The sequence below is a fragment of the Typopeltis vanoorti genome, chromosome 17 (assembly GCF_054136105.1).
Source record: "Typopeltis vanoorti isolate ZY-2024b chromosome 17, IOZ_Tvanoo_1.0, whole genome shotgun sequence".
In the NCBI taxonomy this organism is placed as follows: Eukaryota; Metazoa; Arthropoda; class Arachnida; order Uropygi; family Thelyphonidae; genus Typopeltis; species Typopeltis vanoorti.
This window is the reverse complement of record NC_143565.1, coordinates 85,665,532-85,687,076: the sequence shown is the minus strand read 5'-3', so window position 1 is coordinate 85,687,076 and position 21,545 is coordinate 85,665,532. Positions and strand designations below refer to the sequence as shown.

The window sequence follows — 21,545 nt, the reverse complement described above, 5'->3', positions numbered from 1 at the left end:
CATTTCCCAAACTTTCAGTATCCACATATCCCTTTTAAAATTATAGTAACACTGCCTTACCCACAGGCAAAGACAATTCAGGAGAAGCTATAAATATATTTGATTCAATCACAAATAATTATAAAGGTATTCATATTTTAACATTTGAGTTACAATAAATTACAAAATGAAACCACTTATAAATTATTAAATAAGTTATTAGTTATAGGAATCCAATATATTGTATGCTCACAGTTCATAGAACCAGATCTGGCAGATTGTCAAGAATAGTCAATTCATGCTGAAGGGGAGAAAAAAGTAAAGGATGTATGAATTGGTCACCAACATGGAAAATCATGCTTTATATGTAAAATTTTCCAACTGCTATACAAGCAAAATAGTTACTACTTTAAAAACTACAATGTTCATAAAAGAAAAGTTTCTGACGTGTAATAATAGACAACTCATCTCACAAGATGGATTGATTACCCTATTATCGAAATGGATTTTCCTTTTTCTGACATGTGTAGAAATGTCAAAGGGTCTCGCATCTGGGAGTACAGTACATACAATAGAAACAAAAATTGTGAAATTTAAAATTTCTATATAAAAAAAAGTTAATGAGATGAATTTTTTTTTTAGCATACAGTTCTGTGTTTTGAACTATTTGAATTCAAGACTTCAATGAAAACAGCTTGAACCACGTAGCTGGAATGCAATCGTGCTGTTAATTAGATGTGGCCCTGGTGGAAGTTAAATGATACATGCTCAGGGACGCATTTTGTTTAAAACATCTTTTAGATTTTTTTTCTGAATAATGAATTATAGAACAGACCTGTACCTATTTGTAACAATATGGCAACAAAAATATAAAAGTTAAAAAAAAAGAAAAAGCCACATATCTACTAAAAGACCTTTTGTATATCCTGGGGGGGGGGGGGCAACTACACTTTGAGAGACAGCTCTAAGACCTTCAGGTGGTAACTCCTCCCTAGAACAAGTTACAAATTGCTTCAGGAGAAAGTTAAACTTGATGGTGGTTTTTCCTTTACAATATTAGGCTGTTTAAAAATTATGTAAGCAAAACAGAATGAACCTCTTTAATATAAAAAGAAGGTACCTTTCTGCATCTTTTTCCCCCCCATTTCTTTCTTAAAAATGAGTTTTTTTTTTTTTTTGCTATTGTTATATTTTTCTGCAATATACAGTGACACCTGACAAGCTGCCAATTCCTTCCCTAGACCTATCATTGGTGATTGCTATTTTCGTTCGATAACTAATCCTGAAAATCCCAATAAATTAAGTCAATTTGGTATATTAGTAAACTTTATAATAAAAAGTTTTAATTTGTGTAGTCATTTTTTGTGTACTGATATTTTTGAGAAAAATATTCTTCCTATTTGGAAAATAATCATCAGTAACTATTTCATGTGTTATCAATTTATAATTCATACATTGATAACACATGGAAAACTCATAAATAATAAGAAAATAAAACTTCTAGGAATATGTTTTCCGGTCTTTTTCCGCACACAAATATCACATACAAACTATTTTTTTATTTTCTTGACTAGTTTCATGAAAATTTACTTAAAAGGAAGCAAAATTTCAATATATAATTATCACCTGAACATTCTCGGTAACAACAGAAGCAGCTGCAGTACTTGCAGCATTACTGTTCTCGCCTGATGTTTCAGAAGGGGTTTCAACTTGATTTGTTATAACTGGTTCAGCAGTTTGCTGTTCTGCAAGTAAGAAAATAATGAAGTTAAATTCTTTCAATTCTAATATTACATAATTCTATATGTTTTGATATTCTATTTTAATAAAACAGTAGACTTAATGTTCAACACTTCTAAGATAAAATTTCAACTTAGAATGTAACAAAACTTTGCATTAAAAAAATTTTATAACAGCAAATATAAATATCATTGCATAGGTTTCTGGAGAAAGGACATGCTAGGAATATGATTTGCAGTATTATTCCACAAAAATAAAGTAACACATAGAATAATGAAATATTTTTTAATCTATGTGATATTTTCTTTGTTGAAAGATCAAAATAACAGAGTAGGAAATGAATACTGGATGCAGAAATGTTCTGGAAAAATTTGGAGAAAGAAATTAATGGCAACTACCTGCTGAATTTCTGTGCAGAAGTGTGGACTAATAATCAAAAACACCGTGTTTCAAGAAAGGTATGCAAAAATTCACATGAAGACACAAGAAATAAGAAGTCTCACTGACTGTTATTGTTGAGACTAATATCTTTATACGAGTTCAGGATACAACCGCATATAGAGTTTATCCTGCAGACCCTAGTGGATAAAAGGAGGGGGGGGAGGAAATGATCAAGACTTATAAATTGGTAAGTGGTAATTACCAGATTTATGTGGATGAATTTTTCATAGAATGTCTGGAGACAGGGAGAGAACAAGATGTTATCCCTGGAAACTATATAAGGGTGTGAGCAAGGGTGAGGAGTAGATTTTTTGCATAGAGTGGTAGGTGATTGGAACATTGCCTAAAAATGTGATGAGTGCAGAGACAGCGAATGCATGATGAGCTCTGTGTGTGTGTGTGTGTGTGTGTGTGTGTGTGTGTGTGTGTGTGTGTGTGTGTGAGAGAGATAGAGGAATAGAAGCCTCACGATGATGATAATAATAAGGGACTTGAAATAGGAAGTGATCACCATTTAGTTTTGAGCAGAGAAAAATTAATTCACATAAAAATGTGTGTGTGTGTGTGTGTGTGTGTGTACACCTACACACACAAAAGTTCTGAAAAGAAAGTGACATTCAGAGGTGCACTAAAGATTGGACTATAAGGATTCATGTTGAAGTTTATGAAATAAAACTACCTAGAAACAGGAATGAAAATAAATAATTTAAAAACAACTAAAAATAATTTTAATTATACTCTTTGCCTAATGTGCGTATGTGTCTTCAAAGCCTTTGATAATGCTAACTTGAGCTGGCAAAATGTCATATCATAAATATTTAATTTAGTTCTCCTTCCTTGACTATATGTATTCTCAACTTCCATGGATGCCTCTCGTTCTCTCCCCAACCTTCATAAAATGAAAAATTTAATCTACTACCATCCTATATGATCCTTTCAGAAATTTGCATCAGATCAGCCTTCTATCTTCTGTTTGCAGGTTCCTGCAGTCCAACAATTCCAAATCTGTCCTAATAATCTAAATTCCACAGTTCCAATATCACCTCTCTCTCTCTCTACCCCACCCCTCTGCATCCATTACACTGTAACCACATTACCATGGAAACTAGATCTATACACAATAGTCCTGATGAGAATATACCAAGGCCTTATAAAGAGGCATAAATTATGACTTCTTATCCTTATATGACAATATTCCAGCATTGTAATTATCCTCTGAGTCATGTTTGCAATGTTTGCTACATCATACTTTGCTTTAAACTCATTCACGGTCACCGACAACAAACTCTGGCAACCAATTCCACTCATTTACCACTCTCCAATTAAAAAGTCCTGATGCCTCTGCTAACTACATTTTTGCTCAATTTCCAAGGAAGATCCCTAGTTCTCCCACCACCAGACCTGTTCTGAAAAATTTCCCGTGTATTAATCTTGTAAAAACTCTTCAGTAATTTGTATGTTTCAATCACATCACCCCTTTATTGCCTGTCAACCAATTTCTGTAACCCACAAATGCTCAATATGTCCTCATAAGGTTCATTCCATAAACCTGCTACCATCTCGAGCATTTGTCTCTACCTCCTCCACATCACCAAGAAACCCAGGTGACCAGATCTGCATGTGTGTGTGTGTGTGTGTGTGTGTGTGTGTGTGCACGCACACACACACAGCAGTTAAGATGGGGTCTTACCAAGGTTATTATACCTCTATAAAAAGTTATAATAACCTGCTTGTCTCTCCTCATCAGGATATTCTTCAGTAATCAAGTAATCCGATGAGCTGCTTTAGTCGTTTTTGCAATAAACCCTCTAAATTTTAACTCCCTATCCACTAACATCCCCAAATCTCTGGCTTCATCAATTTCCTGGAGTACAGTTCAATGTGGTACACAGCTGACAATCTTTTCACCCCAAAATCATAGCCTACTCTGCCACATTAAACTGACATCCATTCTCCTTTTCTCAGACTGCCAGTCTATCCAAATCATTCTGCAAAACTTTAAAATCTTTATGAACTATCACTACCAATTTACTTCATTAGCAAACAACTCAATAGTTTCTCTCAGATCCTTTCCTACATCATTAATGTACAATTTAAATAGTAATAGCTCAAGAACAGCCCTGTGGCACACCACTAGTCACAGGCCTTCTACTGGACTACTCCCGAATAAACTATTCTCTCATATCTTTCCATCAACCACCCATTTATCCATTTCAGGAACTTTATATCCATCCCCCATGTGCAACAATTTATCGATTAGAATTCCATATGGTATCCTGTCAAAAGCCTTCGCAAAGTCCAGCAGTATTACTGTAAACCTTTATCCAACTCAGCTGCCATTGTATTATAAAATGTCAACTAGTTACTGAGGCACAACCTACTCTTCACAAAACAATGTTGCCCCCCCCCATATAGTATCCCATTCCCATATTTTGATCAACTTCTCCAGTACCTTGACTACAATCCTGATATGCTGATCAGTCAGTAATTTGTAATATCTGTCTTGGAGCCTCCTTTATACAGTGGAACTATTTTCCTCTCTTTGCACCTCCTTGGGACTAACCCAGAGCCAAGATAAGATTAAATAACACAGTCAAAAGGCACTGCCAATTCCCTAGCACCTTCTTGTAAAATTCAAGCTGGTATACCATCTAATCTCATAGCTGTATTCACATCAAGGTTCTGTAATATGCTATGCACCTTCAGCTCACTCACTTACCTCAGTTTCCATATAAGGTTTCCCTCTCTTGTTACTCTTCACCTGGATGATATACTCTTGCAAAGGGTTTGCTTAGTAATTCTACTATTTTGACTGATTCAGTTATCACCCTATCATCAGCATTCATTAAAATCATTCTGTCATAAACATTCTTCCTTTTACTTCCAACATACTGAAAGAACTCTTTGGGATTATATTAGGCCTGTACTGCATGATTGCCTTTCATGCTCTGCTTTGGCCTTTCTTACCATATCGGTTACCAGGGGCGTATATTCAGGGTGTGTGCTAGGTGTGCAGTACACACCCACAGAATAGCAATATTACCAATATATTTTTGCATTTATTCCTGTTAGAGACTCCCCTAATTGTTTCCTGGCTTCACATGATTCCTAAAATTAAACACAATAGGACATTTTTTGGTGTGTTAACAATGCATTAGTCACGATAATAGTCCAGGTATGTGTGTGTGTGGTCACAAATATGGACAGACATAGAGATAGCAGGTCAAATTCTTAGCATTCCAGTAATTTTAAACTACAGAAGGTGAGGCAGAGTGTGTGTGCGCTTAGACAACAGCACTCAGAAATCAGTGGCTGTGATTGGCTATTCTGTCAACCAATCCAGTGAACATTGTCATTTATCATGAGTTGCTGTTTTTGTTTTCTGACTTTCATCTGTTTTGCATACATTAAGTGCAAACTGATATAGACAAGTTATTAATATATAATTTTCTATAACTAATAACTTTTTTTGTCCATATTTACAATGGGGAAACAGTGTTGATGAGCTACTGAATGTCCCGTTTTCTGCCAGAGCTTTTGTAAATTGTGTGTGATTGTAGTCGAAGGAAGTAAGCCTCATTCTCCTCTTCCAAATTTATTATTATATATAGATCTTTGAGTAATTCAAATATATCAACCAAATAGTTTGAATCCCACCAAAGATGAATTTCATCATCCAGTGTGAGACCACCATCCCTGCTTATTAGAGGCCTGAAGTGGCTGGTGAAAAAAAGTACATGTTTAGTCTGTAAGAGCAGCATTTCTGACTACGTAAAAATAAATAAAAAAAATTACAAAAAATATATAAAATTGATAAAAATGAGAAGGAAAAAAACCCTCAGCCCACCCATGGCACTATACAAGGGTGGTCTAAAAAGTTCTCGGCCTAACAATGAAAAAAGCGATTTATAATTTCAAAATTATTTTTATTTTTCAAGATAATCTCCCTTAAGACTAATACATTTATTGTAGCAATGTTCAAGTGCCATTATCCCATCCCTGTAGTGGTTCTCAGTAAGATCTGTAAAATACCCCTCTACAGCTGCAATTTTCATGCCACTCTCATAGGCTGCAATCACTTCTTGATTCGAAGAAAAACTCTGACCAGCGAGGAAGAATTTTAGTTTTGGGAAGAGATAGAAGTCAGAGAGAGCCAAATCTGGGAAAAAGGCAGATGTACCAACAATTCATAGTGCAGATCCTTTAATTTTCCCATTGCCAAAACACCTTTGTGGGCAGGTGCATTGTCCTGATGAAAGATGATTTTTTTTTCTTCTGCAAACCGGGTCTTTACTCTCGAATTTTTTCTTCTAGTCTGGTTAAAAGATCAGAATAATATTCCCCGGTTATTGTTTTACCCTTTTCAAGATAATTAATAGCATCCCAAAACATCGATGCCATGACTTTCCTGCTAATCGAGCCGACTTTGTCTTCTATGGCACTGAACAACCTGCTTCTGTCCACTGTTTTCACTACTGTTTGGATTCTGGTGTGTAATGGTGAATCCAAGTCTATCCATAGTAATAAATGGATACAAAATTGGTTTTATTCTTGTTAAAACGCTCCAAGCACTGTTAAGAGATTTTCATAATTCGAAATCCAACTTCATAATGACCAATAGCAGAAAACTCACTTCCTGACGTGCCTTCTGGTTCCTTGTAAAGGCCATTAGATGCAACTACTGCTCACTTACATTTGCATCTCCCCACTTGAAGATAAAGCAATCTCCTGGCATCACTATTTTCCTCCAACAACTACACAGATGACAAAGGTAAATCACCTCCTCAAGTAATGCGTTCACTGAGTGTCAGAGTACCCACTCTGAGCTTTGCCATTGGTGGCAAAGCTCAAATACAGGGAGTGCCTCAAAGCCCTGTTACATCACCTATACATAAATGACCTACCCTCAATCATTACTAATTCTATCCACAGATCTTCTGAGTACACTGAGAGTACACTCCACTTATACTACTCTTTTGACAAACCATATAGTCTCAGACATGTCAGTGCGGTTAGCCTAGTGGCTTTGCGCTTTTCAACCATATGCCTGGGGAAGGAGTGTCCCAGGTTCGATTCCTGTCGAAGACGTAAGGAACTTGAGGATCTTCCTCAGCCATAGCCAAGTTAGCCGGTCTTGGGCATGGGCAGTAGGTTTTTTTTTCTGCCAGTTTATCTGGTGTTTTTCATCCCGCAAGCAGGCAAACCGGCCTCGTGAACATACACTTCTACAGTCAAAAATATATCCCCCCCCCCCCCCAGCAGGCTAGGTGACAAGTCGGTTGGGAGTGGTACTAACAAGAAGTCGCATCTAAGTAACATGTAGACCCTGCATAGGAAGCGGGAATAACACGTAGTGAAAGAAGATAGTTCTCAGACATACCAAGCTTTAAGATCATCTGCAAGCAATGCCTTAAACATCTCCATACATCCTTCAGTGGGGCAAGGATAACTTTGTCACCTCCAGTGTCACCAGAATATAGTCCTGCCTTTCCCTCACAAAAGGGAGATCTCAGTTCATTCCCTTATCCTCAGTAATACACAAATCATCAGACAGGATTAGATCACTTTCCTTATACTGATATTTACCCCCTCCAGCCTCGCCTAACCTAGCATAAATATATTACATGAATAGCTTATTCAGCACCTAGAAAACTAGGCATTCGTTTCTGCTCAAGATTACACCTTTTACACCTACTAATCCTATACAAATCCCAAATTCTTAGAATACTGTTAGTTTTTTCACTTAATTACACTATAAATTAAAGATGCCAAGAAATTATATATTTGGTTTAATGCATGTGAAGTATTTTCAAGTTGCATGTGAAATATCTTCACAAACTGGGCTACTTGTATATATAGAGACTAATGACTTCACATCAGTTGCCTTAGTATCCCATAATGCAAAGCACACACACACCCTTTCAGATGTGTATAATGATATGCATTATGGGAAGGGAGCCATATACAGTTTACACATTTGGGGCACTGCACCTAAACATCCCTAAAAATTTTTGATGCTATCTGGGGGGGGGGGACAATCTGGCTCATAGATGACCCTTCCCTCACACGCTCACTTCAACTTCCATCTCACAGCTGCAATATTTCAAGCTCTGTGTCTCTTCTACAAGTACTTCCATATCACAGAAACAGGTAGCCATCATTCCTCTGAGCCTGTTAACACAAGAGCAGCAGCAGTCCAACATTTCTTTTTGGTACAACAAACAAGTCAAACTTGTTTTTCTCTCTCTCTCTCTCTCTCTCTTTATTCTATCTGCCTCTGTCCTCTGGAACAGCATTCCTTAATGTGTTACATGAACAATTACAGTCTCCAGCTCTTCAAGAAAAATGTTACTAGATTACTTCTATCTCAATTCTTACCTGTACATGACACATAGCAATAATGTGATACCGGTTCTTGCACCTCTTGTGTGTGCGCGAGAGAAAGAGAGAGAAAATCCAACTTGTGCAACAGCTTTCTGTTCTGTATCCTATTAAAAGCCTTAGTTCAATAGTATTATGCTATATCCAATCCCCCCCCCATCTGACTATCTGTTACATTATCATAAATGTGAGCAAGTTAGTTAAACATGACATTCTTGTAGTAAACCCATATTGTTCATCACAAAGATTCTTTGTCAACTCATTACTGTATGCAAGTTGTTACCAAGTTTTCTAAAATCGTCAACACCACTTAAACACATAAGTTTTTGCAACACTCGTGCAGTATTATCATGCATTCTTCCATTAGATGATCGATCTCTTCTGCATCCGACAATAGGATACCATCTACACTGACTAGCTCTATATTATTCTTTCTTTCTTTTACTTGCAACATTAAGACAGGCTTTAGCTCACAGAGCCAATTTCTTTCAATACATTGAAACATTCTATACAATACTTTTAACTCTTCTTGGACTGCATAATTATAATTTTCATAACTGATGTCAACCTTATGAAAACAGTAATTCTTCCACATCTTGTTCTTAAGAATCTCCTACTTAATAAGATTATGTCCTTTTCAGTAGCCGATTTTCAAGAAGAACAAGATGACCAAAAGCAGGAAATTACAAAGTGAACTTTGTAATTTCCTGCTTTTTTAGTTCATGAAATGCCATCTGACACTATATGAAACATCCACATATTTAGCGACTTACCAGGCCACTATGTTCACAGTGATCACAGTCACCCACTGGAGAGGCAGAAGAATCATATCTTTAAATGAAACTGTCTCTAACACTATTATCAGATTTACCCTCTTGAGCCTCTGTAGCACAGTCAGTTTCAATGACTTTGATTGGAAAGAGCCTGGGTTTGAATCCCATCTAAGATGTGAACTCTTGATCAGGGCTTTTCAATCAAAGGTGAGTTAGCCAGTTTCATGCAGGTGGAAGGGTTATCCCTCAAGGAAAATCAAGTTTTTCATCCTGCATAACAGCAAATGGCCATAAGAACACACAATTAACAGACATAATACACTGGGTCTCATAGCCTGAGTTGCTTCAGCTGTAAATTTAAATAACCTAGCTTAGCATTCTTTGACTGTGAGCTCCTCGTAATATGCTGCTTGAGAAAGTTGTCTTGCAACAGCTCAATAAATTCAAATTCATTCTTCTCATAAGACTTCACTACTACCCACTCAATGTTCAGATAATTAAAGTCAAACATGACGATTATTCATTTAACACATATCAGGTCGATTTGGTGATGCATGGCAAGTTGGACACACTGCAGGTCTCTATTTACATCTGTCTTACTATGTGCTAACATCCTTGCACACATACACTTAAGTCTGAACCAAAAGAGCATACAATTAGCCTTTCATCATTTAACCTATCACTCTTATGTATAGATTCTCATCATTCCTCTCATCATGATCTAGCTTCTTGATCATCATAATAGGTCTTATACCAACAAATAATTTTTCCAGACCTCCAATATCAAACACGTTTAAGTACAGGCCATCTCTCTTATATAAATACATTCTTCCTTTAAACTCATTCGATATACCAAAAACTTGCAACATTCCTTCTAGACAGCCTGCACATCTAATTGTTTGTCAGTACAGCAATGTCTTGGTAACAGACTAACAATTTTCACTTTCTCACTCTTCATTCTTGCTTCTTCCTGCAATCCTTTCATACAGAAGATACAGGAAGGTGGCAAAATGTTCGGGAAGTTCAAAACACTAAATATATTGGGGGGGGGGGGGGGGAACACCTAGAAATGGATGAAAGAGTACTGTAAAAGGAATCAAAGATGATAAAAGTGACATGAAAACTGAAGATAGATATTATATATTAGATATTCTAGAATGTCTAGAATAATTATGTTGAAAGACTACTAAATAAAGCAGCAGTAATTGAAAAGTGTAAAAAATACCCAAGAGGAATGCAATCAAGAGTACAAAACAATACTTGAGACAGGAAAAAAAAAAGCTATCAGAAGACTGGAATGTGGAAAGGCATATAGAGTAGATGTAGCAGACCAGGCATTTTTACATTACAGCCACTGTAAAACAGCCCAGTTTTACAGTGGCTGCAATGCATAATTCAGAACGCCAAATTCTAGATGACTGACAGAGAGCTCTCGCAGTACCCATCTATAAAAAGAGAAATAAATTTGAATGTGAGAATTATGCATTCTCACATTCAAATTAGATTCAGACCAAACCGAGATTATCAAGTTCAGATCTTTATTTTAAGAAATCATGGGAATATAACAATCTCATATTTAAGTTTTACAAATTTGGAAAAAGGCATATAACATGGTGCCAAGAGAAAAGCTGTTCAAAAACACTTCATGAATGATGTAAATGGAACACTATGCTTTTACAATCATCCATGCTCCCAGTGGGATTTGAACCCAAAGCCTGTTGGTTGGAGAGCAGGTATGCTAACCACTCAGACAACCATGTTGACAATAAATATGGTTTATCATTTTAAAAAAGAAAACAAAAAGAGTGTTATTATTCAGTGGTGTATATATATATACACAATGTTTTGTATGAGTTCCTAACTTTGGAGCTTAAAACCATCTTAGGCAGATAACACAAACATAAACAAAATATAAGTATTTGCTTGGTTTAGCAAAAATATGGATTTTTATTAACCTTGATTAAAAATTAGTAACATTAATAAGCTGAAATCTGGACAAGATTTTAAAGTATGTTTTTCTTTATCTCCAGTTAAATAGCAGACACTGTCAGTATAAGTGACCAAAAGGAAAGATGGTTCAGGTCAACCCCAATAAGCTGAACATGAATTTGCAAGGTGATTAACATTCTTCTAAGAAGGAGATGTGAAAGGGGGGGGGGAATCAATTCAGGCATTTAAACTTTGCACCTCTTGTGGTGTCTGGAGCACTCCTGTCAGCCCTTGAAAATTTGAGGGAGTGTGATTTTTGTGCCGATCATACCCATATGTTTGCAGGAGGCAATGGTTGACTGTATACCAAGAGTCCGAATAATAAATCAGGTAGGGGTTAAATGGATGAATAACACTATTAAGCTTGAGCTGCAAAAAAAGAAACAATTGTGGAGGGAATTTAAGGAGAAGGGTGACCATCAGGTGCATGAACAGTATAAAGCTCAGGCCAGGATGGTAACAAGGGTGGTAAGAAAAGCAAAAGCAGATTACGAAAGGAAATTGGCCATGCAGGCTAAAGAGAATCCCAAACAGTTTTTTCAATATGTTGCAAGTAAAAGGAAAAATGCTCATGGTAGAATGATCTTAAAAAATGCTGAGGGTAGGGAGGTAACTGAATCAGTCGATGTTGTGGAATTACTGAGCGAACACTTTGCAAGAGTATATCATCCAGGTGGTGGCTTTGCGGAAATGGAGGAACCAACAGCTTATACTGGAATTGTGATGAATGAGGTAGAGGTAGCTAGTCTATTACAGAACCTCAATGTCAATACATCTGTGGGATTGGATGGTATACCAGCTCGTGTCGTACGTGAAGCGGCCAAAGAATTGTCAGTGCCCTTGACCATTATGTTTAATTTGAGCCTCAGGACTGGGTCAGTCCCAAGGGGGTGGAAAGAGGGGAAAATAGTTCCACTGCACAAAGGTGGTTCCAAGGCTGCTGTTGAAAATTACCGGCCAATCAGCATAACAGGAATCATTATCAAGGTCTTAGAGAAAATAGTCAAGAGGAAAATACAAGATTGGATAGAAGAAAATGGGATACTGTATCGGGGACAGCATGGTTTTGTGAAGGGTAGGTCATGCCTCAGTAACTTGCTCACGTATTATAACACAGTGACGGCTGAACTGGATAAGGGTAATGGGTTTACAGTGATTCTGCTGGACCTTGCTAAGGCCTTTGACAGGATACCACATGGAATTCTAATCAGTAAATTGCAGCATATGGGAATGGACATAGGGTTGGTGAGATGGATAGGAGGGTGGTTGACGGAGAGATATCAGAGAGTGGTTTACTCAGGAGTAGAGTCCACAAGACGGCCTGTGACTAGTGGTGTACCACAAGGATCTGTTCTTGGACCACTGCTGTTTAATTTGTTCATAAATGATATAGGAAAGGATCTGAGAGGAACAGTTCATTTGTTTGCGGATGATGCGAAGTTGGGTAGGGCAATAGTGAATGCAGATGACGTCAAAATTTTGCAGGATGATTTGGATAGATTGGAGGTCTGGGCTAGGGAGAATGGATGTCAATTTAATGTGGCAAAATGTAAGGTTATGCATTTTGGGGTGAAAAGATGGGAGGCAGTTTACTGCATTGGTGGAACCGTGCTCCAGGAAATTGATGAGGCACGAGATTTAGGAGTGTTGGTGGATAAGGAATTGAAATTTAGGGGACACATTGCAAAAGTGGCCAAATCAGCTCATCAAATCACTTGGTTGCTGAAGAATACGTTGACAAGCAGAGACAAGCAGGTTATTGTTCCTCTGTATCGAGCCTTGATAAGACCTCATCTCGACTACTGTGCTCAGATTTGGTCACCTAGGTTTCTTCTTGATGGGGAGGAGGTGGAGAGGATCCAGAGGCGAGTGACCAAGATGATAGCAGGTCTGTGGAATGAACCGTATGAGAACAGGTTGAGGATTTGTGGGTTGCAAAAATTGGTTGATAGGCGGAGGAGGGGAGATATGATTGAGACATTCAAATTACTGAAGGGTTTCTATAAAATTAATTCAGAAGATATTTTTGAGAACAGGGCTGGTTGTGGGAGGACTAGGGGACATCCATGGAAACTGGGCAAAAGTGTGGTTAGTAAAGGTGTTAGAGCTGGGTTCTTTACTTTTAGAGTAGTGAATGAGTGGAATGCGCTCCCTGAGTCTGTGGTGGATGCTGTGACAGTGAATGAGTTTAAGGCGAGGTATGATAGATACTGTATGAATGTCGAACAGTTGTGATGAAAATGATTTGGGGCCTCCCTCGATGAGTCTAATGACTCCCTGGAGTTGCCCGTAATAATAATAATAAATAATAATAATAATATGTGCAGCAAGTCTCCATGGCAAACAGCTTCTAGTTGACAGTAATGTAGGTAAGGGAAACTGGCAAGATGGACCTATAACCTTGGGAGAAGGATTGGCCAGTCAGGCTAGGGTCCAAAGTTGGTATGGGACTGTGCCAGGATTGAGCAAAGCTTTAGTGATAGAATGGTTGAGCCCAGACCAGCATGACCTTCTCGTGGAATGCTTCAGTTGACCGTTTGGGCAGCAACTCAGAACTGGCATGGACCAGGGAATCCAATTGTGAAATTAAAACAAAACATTGGCTGCTATGTGATATCTGCCCACTGTTGTGAATGTTTAAGTGAAAGAATATCAATCAAGATTGTGGATGAATGACAGGAGTGAACATGTCTCTCAGTGAGGCAGACACTAATAGACATTGGATGAAATTCTAGCCAAATAAACTAGCCAATTAATCAAAACACCTCTCATATTGAGAGTACAAACATTAGAGGGAGCCTAGTAAGAAGTCTTATTAACAGTGCGGAGAGCCATTTGCCTATGCACAGGATGTAGGCAAATGGCTCTAGCAATGACAATGTTAAAGCCATGAAGAGGCAGATGTGTCCATTCAAACTCTAACATCCTGCTACAGCAACTATTGGGATGTTCCAACGTGCACATCATCATCATTCTGTGTGACTCACAATGATGATGTGCTCATTGGAACAAGGTTGGTGTCCTTGACAGAATGACCCAGTGACCCTACAGATGACTAGATGTGTGAATAGCCTTCTTCATCACGAACCATGGGCTCACTGCCCGTTGGTGTCCTCCTTCACTATCTTCTTCCACCTTTCTTTGTCCAGTGCACAATGTTGCAGTTTCTGTTCCGCACCAATCCAATTATTTGGACACATCTGCAGAATGAGTCCAAATAATTGCAGCTTCGATTTTATAAGCTTCTGCATTAGATTCTACTTTGGTTGTATCTTCTGAAAGAGCTCTTCATTTGTGATTTTTTTGTACCCATCCTATTCTTAGAATCTTCCTGTAACAAGTTCTTTCAAATGCCAAAATTCTTTTTCTTGATTCCTTATTTATTACTCATGTTTAAGATCCATACAGTACACCGCTAAAGATGCATGTTTCTAGTACTCTTAGTTTTGTTTTGCAGGCTGATCACTTTACTTTTCCAGATGTTATCCATGGCTTTCAGATTTGTTCTTCCCTTTGCAATCCTGATCTTTATTTCTTTTTTACAGTCCAAATCATACATCATTTTACTTCCCAAATGGTATTTGAAAAACCAAATACTATTGTCTTTGTTTTTTCCAAGTTCATCACAAGTCCAAATCTCATTCCTTCCTCATTTAACAGTTTCAATGTTTTTTGTAGTTCTCTTTTGTCTTCTTCCATAATAACAATGTCATCTGCAAATCTCAGATTGTTAATTCTCATCCCATGTACTGATATTCCTTTTGCACCTTCCTTCATTTTATCCATTGCACTTTCTAAATGTGCTATGAAATGCTTGGTGATATTGGGTCCCCGTCTAGTACCTCTGCTTGTTCTAAACCATTTCTCAAAATCATCACCTATTCTAACTGCTGCAACTGCATTCCTGTAAATATCTCTTAATATAGCTATTAGTTTTCTATCAATTCCATAGGACCTCTAGCACTGCTAATGTCACTTTCTGGTTGATACTGTCAAATGTCAAAGCAGGTATATATGTTTTTGTTTTTTCTCCTAGCTTTCTCTGCTATTAACCACATTGTCAAAATATGTTGAACTGTGCTTCTATGTTTTTAAATCCTGCTTGCTTGTCTGCAAGGTATGCTTCCAAATGTGTTCTCAATCTTTCTGTAAATATCATTCACCTTACCAAGGTGACTTGTCAAAGCAATTGTTCTATAATTTTTACATTCTAGCAGTGGTGGCCCATTCAAGTTTTAAGTGGGGGTGCTGCCTATACAAAATAATTTTTAAAAAATTATTTTTTTTCCAAATGTTTTTCTTCTGATTAGGAAAAAAATAATTTTTTAAAAATTATTTTGTATAGGCAGCACCCCTACTTAAAACATCACATGCCGCCACTGCACTCTGGCTTATTTCCTTTCTTGTATAATATCACTAATATCAATTTCACCTACACCTCTGGCATTTTCCCTTCTTTCCATATCATATTACATAGTTGGTGCATTTCTGTAACCACACTTTTGCCACCATATTTAATCATTTCTTCAGTGATGTTATTATTACCAGGACTCTTGTTGTCTTTTAGCCATCCTATTGCTTTTTCTACCTCTTCTCTTAAAATGTCCATATCACACTCATTACCTGGTGGTGATATCTGCTTCAATCAGTTTCTCAACGCTATCTAAATCTAGTTTATCTTCATACAACTCACTACAGTATCTTGTCCACCAGTGTACAATTTTATCTTTATTCATCAATACTTTGTCTTTTTCATCTTGAATTGTAGTCTGTTTTGATTGCGACCTGCTATTAATGGTTCTAATCATTCTGTACACCTCCCAAGTTTTATGCTCTCCATAGTGCTGTTCTATATTATTGCAGTGAGCTTCTAACCATTTCATCTTATCCATTCTAACTGCTTTTTTCACCTCATCACACTTTCTTCTATACTGCACCTCTATTTCTTCTGATGTATCCCTTCTTATCTTCAACATTCTCTTCTCCTGTACAAACTTCACTGTTTCTTGTTTAATCCACTTCTTGATCTTATCTTCTTCTGGTACTGTTTTTTCTATCGCCTCCATTACTCCTTTCACTCTTAGATTCGAATTTTTTTCTTTGTCCACACTTTTAAGTTTCTCTTCTAACACTGTTCTATACCTTCTTCCTATTTCTGCTTCACTTATTCTAGAAGTGTCTCTTCGTTTCTGATGATATGGTTTATATTTTCTTTTTAATTTCAACTTGATGTTTGCAATTACTAAACTATGATCCAAGTCTATATCCACTCCTTGAAAAGTTTGATACTGATGTTATCAATCTTCTTTTAAGCGTAATCATAGTTTAGTGATTGCAAATTCTAACATTTTTTCACCTTGTTCATTTCTTTCTCCAAAACCATATTTTCGCACGACGCTTTCCAACCATCGTTATCTATTCCAACTTTGGCATTCCAATCTCTTTCAATAATTAGTACATCTTGCTTTGGAATTGTTTCTATTGTCTCTGTCAGATCTTCATAAATAAGTCAATATCATCATCTGCTGTCAGATGTGGGTGCATATATCTGGACTATTGATATATTAAATGGTTTTGCTTGAAATCTTGCTACTATGATTCATTCATTAACTGGTTTGTAGCCTAACAGTGCCTTTCTAGCTTTTTTTTTTTTTTTGTTAAGAAGGAAACCAACTTCTGTTTCATGCTTGCAAAGTCATATGACTTTGCATCCATTTATCTCTCTCTCCTGATGATGTCCATTGCATCTCTGCCAGTCCTAGTATATCACATTGATATCTCTTCATTTCTTCCTGAAGCAATTCTAGTTTTCCTGACATCCAAAGTGTCCGTACATTCCATGTTCCTACTGATAATAGTTCTGTTAGTTTCAGTTTCTGTTTCCTTTTGGTATCTCACTTTTCAATCCCAATCGCTCAATTGGTATCGCAGACTGAATGATATAATCATGTAATCACAAGAAAGATATTTATTTAACCAAATATTTCACCTCATTATCACTAAAGCTGACAAGGGAAAAGCAACAGTAGTTATGGACTCAGCAAATTACAGAAGAAAACTTTCTCTTTTGCTTCGAGATCGCTCCACATATCAAGAAATTTATAATAATCCAACCAACAGACAACTAAAGAAATTAAATTCTCTCCTTGATGAAGTCATCAGTTTGGATAAAGACACAATTGAAAGACTTAAAACTCATTTTGCAAGACCTCCTAGATTTTATGGCCTTCCAAAAATCCATAAGATTGACTATCCTCTTCGTCCAATAGTAGATTGTATTGATTCTCCTACTTACCGTATAGCCAAATATCTAGCTAAATTATTGAAATCTTACATTGGCAACTCTAATTCTTTTTTAAAAAACTCCTCAGATTTCTTAGAAAAATTAAAAAATGTCTCATTACAACCTACAGATCTTATGGTTAGTTTTGATATAGAATCTTTATATACCAATGTACCTCTCAAGGAAACTTTAAAATTACTTGCTGACATCTTTCCTCAAAATATTATAAAACTATTCGATTTCATAATATTCTGGATATTTCGTATGTCAAAACAAATTTTATAGCCAAGTAGAAGGAACGGCCATGGGAAGTCCTCTTTCTCTGGCTTTAGCCAACTTTTATTTAGAACATTTAGAAAAATTCCTCTTCGCATCTATTTTCCCTCAACCATCTTTTTGGGTAAGATATATAGATGACATATTTACTATTTGGCCTCACAGCAAAAACGCTTTACCTTTCTTTTTAAACAGTATTAATTCCTTGCATCATCGCATAAAGTTTACTATGGAATTAAAAGAAAACAACCAGTTATCTTTTTTAGACGTTCTCCTCATCCGATCACCTTCAAATATTCTTACAACTACAGTATACAGGAAACCAACATTCACAGGTCGTTATATTCTTAAAGAATCAGCCCATCATCCATGTCAAAAAACAGGAATTATAAAATGCCTCATCAGAAGAGCCCAAACTAATTGTTCTACTTTTGATTATCTACAGAAAGAGCTTTCTACTATCCAACAACACATGAAACTCAATGGCTTTTCTGAAAAAAGTACTCAACGTCTTCTCAATTCTTATAATCCTCCACAAAACAACAAAGTTTCAATATGTCGAGTGCCTATTCCTTATATCTCCGGTATTTCAGAACCTATCGCAAGAATTTTAAAGAAATATGATTTAACAACTACGTATTCACCTATTAACAAATTGTCTTCTCATTTTCCTTCTCCTAAAGACAAACGCTCAACTTTATCTCTTCCTAGAGTTTATCAAATTCCGTGCAACTGTGATCTCTCTTATTTTGGACAAACTGGACGTTCTCTTGAAAAAAGAATCCAAGAACATCAATCATCCATTCTTCACAACAAACCTGAAAAGTCTGGATTGGCTCAACACGGGATTGAAAATGACCACAGCATCCTTTGGTCCAGGACTCGCCTCTTACATAGATCCCGTTATAGGTTCGAATGTTTGTTCAAGGAAAGCGTGGAGGCCTTGCTCCATCGCCCCAACCTGGATCGTAATGACTGTATATCTATATCAAAAATCTGGGTAAGTCTAATCAAGATTACTCATTAATTAATTTTTTTTTTCTCATTCAGTCTTATGTCGCAAGTATCCTTGAAACAACAAATTCTTATCCTTCACGGTATCGCGGACCTTGTTCAACAGGGCGACGTTTCAGCCGGCAAGTTTTACCTGTTGATCGTATAGGCATCATATAACAATTGTGTTTTTTTTCTTAACAGTCAGAGCATCAATACTCACTGACCTACCCTCCTCCTTTATCCAGGCTTGGGACTGGCATGAGATCCCTAAGGATCCCATGGTGGAATTGTGAATAGCCTTGGTTCAGTTTAATCATGGTGAAATTCTGGTGCATGCAGAAGGGATGGTGGCATGGATGGAATATGGTAAGTGTAATATAGTAAGTTTAGTGTAGGTGGGAATGAGGCTTCAATTCGTGAATATCAGATTAAGGTGCAACAATCAACTGGCTACATCCATGGCAGACTCTGACCTGACAAGGTTATGAACAATCTGTCAACAATCATGGCAAATGGTCTGTATTCTAAATAATGAAATGCAGTGGCGATTATGGCCAATTATTCTAAGTTCAGTGGTAAATGCATGAACTGAACAACTTTAGGTTCATGGTACCACAAACACATTGAGAATTCATCGCCTGTAGGATCTTAATGTGGGATGATAACTGAACACCTCTAAGTCAGAATTCTGTCAAACCACTGCAATGATACCATTCATGACTTGCAGGTTGAAAGGCAGTGCCCGCAAGAGTTGCTTTCATACTGTTACTGTGCAATCACTCTGGCAATGAGGTCACTAGAACAGAAGCATCAAGGAAGCTGTTGACACTATGCTGCACCGAATCATCTGCAGATAACCTATGTACTGCTCTGGGTTGTTGTGAAGAGAAGAGAGCACCACACCACAATCTATTGTGACTCATCTTGCATGTCTTGCTAAAGACCAGGGAATGTGGAGGGTGGAGACAAAGAAATGTATAGGGCAACTTGGCTTAGTGAGCAAGCAAAAGGCGATTTCAATACAGCAGTACTGATTGTAATGAAGAGATAGCATTATGGAATAAGGAGAAAGAATTTTTTTTCCAGTTAAAGAACAGCAGTTTTGGACAATATGTAATACACAAGGTCTGAGTACAAAAAGAAACTGTCTCTGCAAGCTAAAGACAAGAATTCTATTGATATGTTGCAAGTAAAAAAAAAAAAGAATGAATATGAAAGAATAACTCTTCTAAATGCAGATGGTGTGAGGCTGATACATGCAGAAGAGGTTGTTCAACTAATGAGTGCCCATTTTGCTAAAAGATATTTGAGTTCACTGTTACCTCTTCACTCAGGTGTATGAAGAGGAGGTATTAGAGCTGTTGCACAAACTGAATAAGAATTCAGTAATAGGGGCTGATAGGATATCAGCATGGGTGCTAAAAGAGTGTTCAAGTGAACTGGCTATTCCTTTGACTAGGCTATATAATTTGAGTCTCAGAACAGGGAAAATTCCACAGAAATGGAAAGAATGTATGATAATCCCATTGGACAATTAGAGGAGAATGATGTATCTAAAAATATCGATCAATCAGTATGTCAGGAGTGGTGGTAATGATTTTAGAAAAATTAAGGCTCACATTTAGAAATGGATTGACAGAGAATCTTTACTTTACAATGAATGGTATGGGTTTACTAAGGGAAGGGCATGTTTTAGCAACTTAATCACATTCCATAATAATGTTACCATTGAACTAGACAAGGGAAATGAATTCACCATGATATTTTTGGATTTTGCTAAAGGCTTTTGATGGAATACAGCATGAAAGGCTGTTGCATAAATTGGAGAATATCAGTTTGGATTATAAAATATTAACATGGATAAGAGGATGGTTGACTGACATCAAAAAGTAGCATATAGAGGATGTGAGTCTGCAAGATTTAAGGTAACTAGTGGTGTACAACAAGGATCAGTCCATAGTCCAATGTCATTCAATCTGTACATTAATGATATTGGGAAGGATTTGACAAGCGACACACAGCTTTTTGCTGATGATGCAAAGATAGGTAGGGTAATCAGGAATGCCTGCTGATATGATACTTGCAGAATGATTTGAATACACTGGAATTATGGGAAAATGGATGTCGGTAAATGCAAGGTCATGCACTTTGGCATGATTAGATATCCAATGTCATATTATATTGGTGGGATTATGCTAGAAGAAACTGATCAGGCTAGAGATCTTGAAGTGTTAGTAGATAGCAAATTGAAGTTCAGGGGTCATGTAGCAAAGATTGCAAACAGCTCAAAAGATAATTGCAATACTAAAAGGAACTTTCACATGTAAAGATAAGGATCTCATTTTGCCTCTTTACAAGGCCTTGATAAGACCTACTTGGATTATTGTGAACAGGTCTGGTCTCCTGGTTTCTACTGTAATTCTGATACAGTGGAGTGAGAGAGTTAAATATGATATCAAGAATTGTGGAATAGTGATTATGAAGACATACTGAGAATTTGTAGACTAGCAAACAGGAGAAAAAGAGGTGATATGATTGAGACTTACAAACTTCTGAAAGGGTCATACAGGATTTCAGCTGATGGAATTTCATTTTATGGAGGGTGGAGAAAGGACAAGATTCTTAGAAGCTGAGAGTGAATGCCGCTAAGAAAGGGGTGAGGGCTAGATTTTTCATAAGATGGTGCA

General features: G+C 37.0%; 1 protein-coding gene across 2 annotated transcripts in view; it reads right to left on the bottom strand.

The window, feature by feature from the left end:
- The window catches only part of LOC150097593 (protein dpy-30 homolog), an 88,868-nt gene that overhangs the window by 50,253 nt on the left and 17,070 nt on the right, over window positions 1-21,545 (bottom strand). For both annotated transcript variants that reach the window (XM_090406812.1, XM_090406811.1), the window contains exon 2: window positions 1,606-1,724. In XM_090406812.1, coding sequence (XP_090262938.1) covers window positions 1,606-1,724 — 119 coding nt within the window. The remainder of the gene's footprint in view (window positions 1-1,605; window positions 1,725-21,545) is intronic.